The 9,230-nt window shown below is 39.0% G+C and overlaps 1 protein-coding gene across 1 annotated transcript; it reads left to right on the top strand.

Moving 5' to 3' along the window:
* Positions 1 to 7,671: 7,671 nt before the first annotated feature.
* Positions 7,672 to 8,963, top strand: LOC145496176 (cyclic GMP-AMP synthase-like receptor 1). The gene has a single exon (XM_081475832.1). It carries the CDS (start codon positions 7,692 to 7,694, stop codon positions 8,961 to 8,963), a length of 1,272 nt encoding a protein of 423 aa, XP_081331958.1. The 5' UTR covers positions 7,672 to 7,691.
* The last annotated feature ends 267 nt before the right edge of the window (positions 8,964 to 9,230 follow it).

Raw genomic sequence — 9,230 nt, 5'->3', positions numbered from 1 at the left:
TGAGATATTATACTTTAAGAGAGGTAATTAATTTTGTCACGGTCTTGGTCAGTAAAATCAATTATGGTGTGTAAAAAGTCATCCAACCTGCCAAATTGCCAATAACCATCGACTTTCCGTGGTGTACTTGTCTACCCAACAACAGGACGTAGAAGAAAAATGACTAAGAACGGAAAGGATTATCAACTGGAAATCAAACTCGCCAATCGAAATTCTGCTTTTAAGAGATTCAGTAAAGAAACAGATTGAAAGAACTATTAAACGTGTTGCCTGATTTGCCAGAGACAGTACTTCACTTAGACCAGTAACTGTTGAAGGATGAGTTCAATGACGCGCATGAGGATTTTGACAATTTGTTAGAATTAGGAGAGAAGGAGAAACGAATGTTTCATATCAATGTTTCGATATCTGGGATTGGGAATTCATCGAGTGTAGAATTACAGTGTAGAGTCCGTGAACGCATCCAGGCACTTGAGAGAAAATCCAGTCAGACACTGTCTGAGAAATCGAGCCACAGTAGGAAGTCCAAATCGTCTGACAGGTCAAAATTGAGTTCCTCCTCTGCAAAACATCTTTTTCTCGCTTTACTTGATGCGGCTGCGAAGTCTGCAAAGTTGCATGCTAAAATGGAATTTCTTCAAAAGGAAGGAGAGTTAACTATAAGGGCGATTACAGCTCGCAAAGAAATTAGCTATCGCAAACGCTGAAGAGTGCGCAATAAAAAGAATTCTCAAGGAGGAGAAAATATCAGCGGGCAATAGACAGGAAGTCAGAAGTGCCAAGAAGGAGTTAAAACCAGATTTAAGTGACGAAAATATAGCAAGGGTGAGGAGCTGTTGTGTCAACCTGCATGGTGCTCCATTCATTCCTACAAGCCAACCTATGCCTCATTTTGAACCTTTGAGCTGAAAGCCTGTGCCGCAATTCTAGCGTAATGATGTAAACACAGCCATTCAAGAGTTAGTCAGCCTACAAGCCTAACAAACCAAATCAAGCTCATTAATAATCAATCAGTAGAAGATCAGCCACATCCCGGTAAAAGAGCCACCTGTTTTCTCTGGAGATTATTTTGAATATCCAGCCTTCACAACTGCCTTTGACTCCATTATCTCCCGTAATGTGCCTTCAGACAGAGATCGACTCTATCTCCTGAACAAATACACGAAAGGCAAAGCAAACGAAATAGTGAAAGGTTTCTTGGCCATGAGCTCAGACATCTCACATGAAAGGGCTCGGAAGCTGCTAGACGAGGACTTCGGTAATCCCATCCGTGTCGCTGAGGCTTATAAGTCAAGTCTTAGCAGCTGGCCAAAGATTGACGACGGAGACAGTAGTGGTATCCAAGAGTTTTCTGATTCCTCGTTCATTGTAGAGAAGCCATGAAAGTCATGCGGTCAATGGGAGACCCACTTGACAGAAGCCATTCGCCTTGTAAGCAGCAAACTGCCTTCATACTCTGGAGTGAATTGGTGCCAGCATGCCCAGGAAGCATGTACGAAATCTAAGAAGATTGTCATCTTTGGAGGTTTTGCGAAGTTTGTTAGAGATCAGGCAGAGCTAGCAAATGACCCTAGGCATTTTCTCACTGAATGCTTTAAAGGCAGAAAGAAAGAAGTCAGACAAAACAAAGGTGACAGTAGTTCAAGCGCAAGCACTTTCGTGATATCATCCATGCAACCACCTAACAATTTTGTTCCACCGTCAAAACCGTCAGCTGATCAAACAGATCAGACCTCCTCCCTTTGTAACAGTCAGCACACTCTCGTAAAGTGCAACAAGTCGCTGGAGAAGTCTATAGACGACCGCAGCAAGTTTCTTTGAAGCAAGAGTCTTTGCCAGGGATGTTTTGGAAAGGGTCATGTGTCGTCAGGATGTAGAAACAGAGCAACTAGAATGTAGAAGACGTCATCACACTAACAGATGATAGAACAATGATAGAATCACAATAACCTACACTTACACTAATTACAATACAGTTGCCCTCCTAATACAAATAAACGGTGTTTACACTTAAAGTAATATAGTACTTATCTAATTTCTTGCACTTTAGCCGAAACCGGTACTATATATTAATTAACTTAAACCGCATTTTGAAGATATGCTTTAATAAGGGCAACAAAGAAGGATGCTCTAGTTTGTTTAGCGCATATCATAACACCTACCGTGTTGATTTCAAGGGGGACAAGGGTGGAAGGAGGGCCGTATAGCAGTATTCTTAGCAATTGAAGATAACTTTTCGGTTTGAAGTTTGGAAGTGAACTTTCTAATGAATTATTTTGTGATATTTAATTCCTCTTTAAGTAGTTTCTGTGTATATAAATAATACTTGGCAAATAACAGTGTAAAATTAAATTTTAGTAACGACCTATTAGCGACTTGAGGATAATTCTTAGCCTCTAAACCAAACAGTATTTCAAGTGGAGATGGCGGGAAGGAGGTGCCACTTTCTTTGTTGTGCCATTTGATGACTTCAGAGAAAAATTGTTTTGACCAATTGCCGTTTAGAAAAGTGTTGCTTATTGAGTCGGGTTCTTGGCGTAATAGACACAACATGTCTGATTCTATACCATGGAAGGAAAGCTCTTTTTTAGTCACCACAATTCATGTGGAGCAGTTTGAAGTAGAATTCTTTAAGCTTGTTGTTTTTGAAACACTTTTAATCCGTTTGAAAAATTTGTCTAGTTGAAGTTCTACAGCTTGCAGATCACGTGCCCATTTAGGGCATGCCTTTATCTCTACATTGTCTCTGTTTATCAGAAGCCTATAGTAGTCTCTGCTTTTCATTTTGTGCGAGTCCATGACGGTATACGGAGAGAGTTGGAATGCATTTTTGGCGAGAAAGGTGCTTTTATCTACTTGTTTTTCTTTTGCTGTTTTGAGAAGGTGCTTAGGAATCGCGGAAACAACCTGCATATAATTTAAACAATGGCGTTCAACCTCGTACTTTGGATGAACTCTAGGAAAGTAAGAAATTGGCCATTTTCCTTTAAAAGATCTTGTATAAGGAAAATTCCTTTCTGAAACCATTCTTTGTAAAAGAAAATGGTTTGATTTCCAATTAAGATTTCTTTGTCGTTAAATAATACCATTTCCTGGCCAATGGCACAATTGTAGGCTACTTAAATCTCTAAAAATTGTTGTTGAATTGTGGTAAGTTGGTTTGCTTCAGAAGTTTTTTATTGTAATTGCATTTTAACAAAAAAGTTCAGGCCACCATATTTGTTCAAGAAATATTTGGGAATCGTCCTCCAGGATTCCTCCCAAGTTTGCTCTGTTTTTAAAAATCTTGCGATCCAGGCAAGTTTTAATGACTTGGACATTACCTCAATGTTTGAAGCACGCAAACCTCCGTCGCTATATTCAAGGGACCTTAATTTTCGTTTAATTTGGTCTTGCTTTTTTTTCCAAATAAACTTAAAAAGAAGGGAGTTAGTGGCTTTGATATATTCGGAAGGTGTGTCAAGAATCGACATTCAGTACACCAGCTGTGAAATTCCTAGGCATTTAGTTATAAGAACTCTCCCAAACAAAGTAAGGCTGCGGGATTGCCAGATGTCAAGAATAGTGCTTAATTTATCCACTTTTGCATTGAAGTTTTTTCCTTCATTTTGTTTTTGGTAGTAAGAGATAAATATTCCCAGCGCTGTAATTGGCACCTTAGGCCAGTGGAATTCAAAAGGCTCTTCTACGTTGTGCCTCCAAGGCCCAAGCCACAAAGCTTTAGTTTTGGACGGGTTTAATATCAGACCGGAAGCATCACCGAAGTCACTTAACACTTGGGTAGCTCTGTTAACAGATTCGCAACTGCTACACAAAAGTGAGGTGTCGTCAGCGAACTGGCTTATTTTGAATTTTTTTTTAAAAATCTGAATACCTTGTATTTCTTTGTTTTGCCTTATCTTGCATGCCAAGATATCCACAGCCAGAATAAATGGATAAGGCGACAGGGGACAACCTTGTTTCACACCTCTTGACAGTTGGAATAGGTTGGTACAGAAGCCATTATTCATAACGGAACTCTCCGGATTGGCATACAGAGTTGATATCCACCGTTGAATACTGTTCCCAAAATTAAAGAGAGCAAGCGTCTTTTGAATAAACTCCCATTCAAGTTGGAGGAGTATTCCAGGGATGTTTTGGACTGTGGCTTGCTCTAGAATGTCATTAATTAACCTGATATTTTGGCCGATATATCTTCCCTTTATGAATCCAGTTTGGTCCGGATTGATAAGACATTTTAATACCCTTCTAATCTCTTGGCTATTACATGTACTTTCGACGCGATTTTGTAGTTCAAGTTTAATAGAGTTAATCGGTCGCCAATTTGCCAGGCTAAGTAAATTTGAATCCTCTTTCGGTGTAAGAGTGCTGTAATAGTACCTCTACGCTGAGATATTGACATTATTTTCTCCTTCTCTATAAGCCACATTATAGCAATTGATTAAATCCTCACTCAATAAGTCGAAAAAACAATTGTAGAACCCCCAGGTAAAACCGTCCTCACCGGGCGATTTTCCGCTGGAAAAGGTTTTTAAAACTTCCTCCAGAGTAATTTCACCTTCTAGCAACTCTTTTTCTAAGTCCTGCAGCTTTCTCTTTCCAAGTTGTGGACAAAATTTTCAAACCGGTTATCTTCAATAACCCCAGTAGGAATATAGAAGTCTCCATACAAGTTTTCGATTTCTTTCATTGGTTCGTCTTCTTTGTGTAGATGTTTTCCGTTCGAGAGTTCTAATTCTACTTTTTTTTTTTTTCTGTTGTAATTTCTAGATTAAAGAAATATTTCGTAGGTTTCTCACCCCTTTCTGTCCATCTGGTTTTAAAACGTAGCATTAAGCCCTTCGCTTTTTCCTCGTAGAATACAATGAGTTGTTGTTTTAGAATTTCCTTTTCATTTAGTGCATCGTTGATAAATTCAGCGTTGGTGCTGTCAAAAATCCTTTTAATTTTCCTAGTTCCTCTAGGCGGGTTTGCAAATCCGATTCCCGTTTGCGTTGTGTTTTGGCTTTGTTTTTTGAATAGACAATAGTGTGGCTCCTTATTTCCATTTTAATAAGCTCCCACTTTAGTCTGTGATCATCCAGGTCTCGGTATTTTTCACCTGTAATGGCATAATTTTCTTTAATGCGATTGACATATTCTTCACCATCAACAAGAGAGTTGTTAAACTTCCATAGGCCTGGACCCCGCCTCTCTTCCGAAAGTTGTAAAGAAAGCTCTATTGCTTTGTGGTCAGGTGCGTTGGAAGTCTTGTATCTATGTTAACGACGCAGTTGGAGAAGGAGAGAGCAACAAGAAAGAAATCTATTCTTGAACAGACTTTCAATGCTTTGGATTCATAAGAGAAGCTCGACTTTTGCGGGTATTGTTTTCGGAAGATATCAATTATCTCTAATTCTCCCATGATAGAAATAAGTTTGTTTCGATAGGTAGATTCTTTCCATGGGATGACACCTCTTTTATCAGGAAAATTATGACCCCAACAGCAGAGTCTTCGCTCAGCAGTGAAAGGCTAGCAAGAAAACATTCAGTGCTCTGTACAAGCGTGATCCGTTCGTAAACTCTGATGGAGTTTTGCGTGTTGGTGGACGCCTCAGACGTCCAAACTTAACTTAAAAATTTTCACGATCGAACGCGCAAGTCATCCAGGCAAAAGCATTACCCTAAATGAAGGAGGATCGAATGGATTCTAGGTAATAAACGGTTCATCGATTCCAGTATGATCGCATCCTGTGTTAAGTGTCAGAGACTGCATGGACCAGTGTAGGAACAAGGGATGTCACATTTACCCGAGGATCGCCTTGAATCTACTCTGCCCTTTACCTACTGCACAGTGGACTATTTTGGTCCTTTCATTATTAAAGAAGGTAGCAAGGAGCTTAAGCACTACGACGTCCTCTTCACTTACAAGTATGGCCTCGAGAGCAATACACCTCAAATTCACTAACCCCCTTGAGATTGACTCCTTCGAATTCATTGATACCCTGAGACAATTTATCAGTCGTCGTGGTCCAATCTGCCAGCTAAGGAGTGATCAGGGAACAAATTTCGTGGGAGCTCGCAGGGAACTTACGCAAGCCTTATCCGAAACAGACCAGCAAAAGATTAAAACCAAGCTTCTGGAAGAACAGTGCGATTGGTTCTCGTTTAACATGAATGTTCTACATTCAGCAAGGCACATGGGAGGTGTGTGGGAGCATCAAATCAGATCCGTGCGTAACGTCCTTTCATCCCTTCTTCAGGATAACAGAATGCAGCTAGACGATGAGTCACTCAGCTTTCTGACCTGGATTTGCTAAGTTCCTGGACTCCTAACCATTTGCTGATGATGAAATCAAAGGTCGTTCTTGCTCCACCAGGTGTGTTCCAGCCAGCGGATATCTATTGCTGAAAGTGTTGGAGGTGAGTTCAGCATTTGGTGAATGAGTCTGGACACGCTTGAGAAAGAGTTCCTCCTTACCCTACAGCAGCGTCAGAAGTGGACACGCATTCTGATAAATTTCTGTATCGATGACGTCGTTTTGCTTAAAGATGAAAATCTTCCTGCAGTGCTTGGCAACTTGCATGTGTATCAGCTGTCTACCCTAGTTCTGATGGGCTATTGCGCAAAGTTCAGGTAGCTCTTGTGGACAGCTGCTTGGATAATACAGGCAAGAGGATTAGTGCAGTGTGGTATTATGCGGTATGGTATTCTCAGAACCTGTCACATTGAGAACCATTGTTGAAATCTCTTAATCTGTTAAACTTTAATGATATAATTCACTCAGAAATTCTTTCTTTTGTTTATCAGTGGTTTCATAAACTAACTACTTCATGCTTGTTTGATTTCTTCAAACTGATATCGTCTGCATATTTTACACGTCAGTCACTGAATGAAAATTTGATTACAAAATCAGTTTGAACTACCCAATATGGTATACACTCTCCTCATTACACTGGTAACAACCTCCGTAACTCACTATCAATTACTGACAAGCAAATTAAGAAAAAAATTATTGACAGTTATAGTAATATTACTAGTTCTTAAATTGAAATGTAATTATTTTTTGTAGTGAGGTTTTAAAGTAATATTTTTAACCTAAACTGTTTATTTAACACTGTATTCCTTTTGCTAAATTTATTTACTTTGGGGCACCTGCTCAATTAGCTCCATAAACTATTTAGGTGTCCCAGACTCCACACAATCAACCTTGTATTAAAACTATTTGTTTTCCTTTATCTTCTTTTCTTTCTCTCTTTAACACTTGTTTTTTTTTATCACAATGGTTAATTATTTCATTAATGCTATTTATCATCTTCTATGTGTAATTTGTATATATTTGTATGTATTCCATTTTTTTTTTCTGACTCCTCTGTAAAATTAATGTTTGTGAGAGTTTAAATTAAAATTGAATTGAATTGTTATTGGAGAGACAGAAGCTGGTGCTTTTGATGTCAGCACAAACTGATTGAGAGCCAGAGTAATTCCCGACTGAGGAGCCTTACAAGTATTGAACTGAACTGTTAAAGATAATTTGGTTCATGGAACACCGATTTTCAGTTAATAGTTGAAATATGATTATTTTAGGACACTAGACAAACGCCCATTTTGATTAGTTAATAACTGTCTCTATATCTTAGTTCCGAACATAGTTACAATGTTTACTTCCTTTTTATTGGTAGATGGTGCTTGTTTCTATAACATCTCCAAGATGGCAAAACCTGTTCCAAGTCGGACGTACTATGCTCAAGTGAGAAAACATGAGCCATGGAAAGATGATGTTCCAGAAAAGAAGCTAATGAGTGAACAGGAGATTTACCAAAAATTGGACAGACATACATTTTCTGAGTGTATCAAAGAAAATGAGAAGAAGTGTTCTCCACCAAAAAGTAACCAGGAAGCCAGAAAAATACAGGAAGATGTAGAAAAAATTGCAAATGGGGTGGTTTCCAACTTAAGCAGAAAATTCAAACTTTTCGAAGGAAGCAGTTTACTGAAGACAGGGAGTACTTATGAAGGTGTGAAAATAGGAAACCCTGATGAATTTGATTACATGATTGAGGTTCCTGCTCTGAGCAAAGATATTATAGAGATAAGAGACAATCCTATGGAAGGTTATGTATGGCATGCCAGGGTGAAAGATGTGAATTTTTTTCACGACATTTATCCTTCTGCCCATAGTGAAAGCATTTCCCAGTTTTCCGTGAATTTCTTCATGGCATTAAAGAAGATTGTGATGGATTATATTCAGGATAATCTGCCACCAAACTGGAGCATGGCACCTAAGGTTGCTCCTGATAGATCAAAATATTTTGCTTTCTCAGCATCTGGTGTGCCAGGAGATGGTGGATACAGTCGGATGAAAGAGCTATCATGGGCAATGCAGCAAAAAGTTGCTATAACTCCACACCTAATCTGGAGTGGAAACATCTATAGAAATATGGAAGTGAGTCTTGATTTTTGCCTAGCCATACCTACACTCTTCGACAAAAGAGATTCATATGTGTACTTCCCCTCAGAGCCTCCAGCACATGCAGCTGCCAATATGCTGTCTTGCCATGTGTTGCTGCTCACCAGGTTTTGCCTGAGGATGTCCTTCTCCAAAGAAGAACAAAGAATAATGAAGCAATATCCTTATCCTGATGGCCAGAACAGATGCATGCGCTTGCTGAAATTTCTTCGAGATGAACGGCTGACAGAAATTGACCCGGAAACTGGTGCTCCATTGACTGGCTTACCCACATACTGGATAAAAACCATCCTGTATGGGATGTACCAAGAATATTCACATGCTTCACAGTGGCAAAGCGATTATCTAGGTGTGAGGGTAGTTCAGGCATTGGATAGACTCATTGATGCCTGTGCAAGGATTGACCTTCCCAGCTTTTTCCTACCAAATTGCAATCTTCTTCGCCCTGAAAGTGGATGTAGACAGGTTGCTGAGAAGGTAAAGGGTAATATTCTTTATGAGTTCATCAGATAAACATAAATCACTTGAAGAATATAGAACTAAAAGGGAATTCAACATGTATCTAAAAACCTTAAGTTAATATAAAACACTCCAAACATTCGTTGAAGAGTCAGAGAATCCCCAGAACATTGTAATTACATTCTTTATAAAATATATTTTTGATTGAGTAACAGAAATCGAATCATCATCTAAACTTAAGTATTCAGGCAACATTTCTGTGTCTTAAATTCGTGTCCGTCAATTGTTTTCAAAGATGTTAGACACACTATAAATACTGAA

Source organism: Orbicella franksi, chromosome 8 (assembly GCF_964199315.1).
Source record: "Orbicella franksi chromosome 8, jaOrbFran1.1, whole genome shotgun sequence".
Lineage (NCBI taxonomy): Eukaryota > Metazoa > Cnidaria > Anthozoa > Scleractinia > Merulinidae > Orbicella > Orbicella franksi.
Note: the sequence above shows the minus strand (reverse complement) of the source record. Positions and strands in the feature narration are given on the sequence as shown.

Coding starts and splice junctions, on each gene's coding strand:
- LOC145496176 (XM_081475832.1), top strand. CDS start 7,692: ATGGCAAAACCTGTTCCAAGTCGGACGTACTATGCTCAAGTGAGAAAA.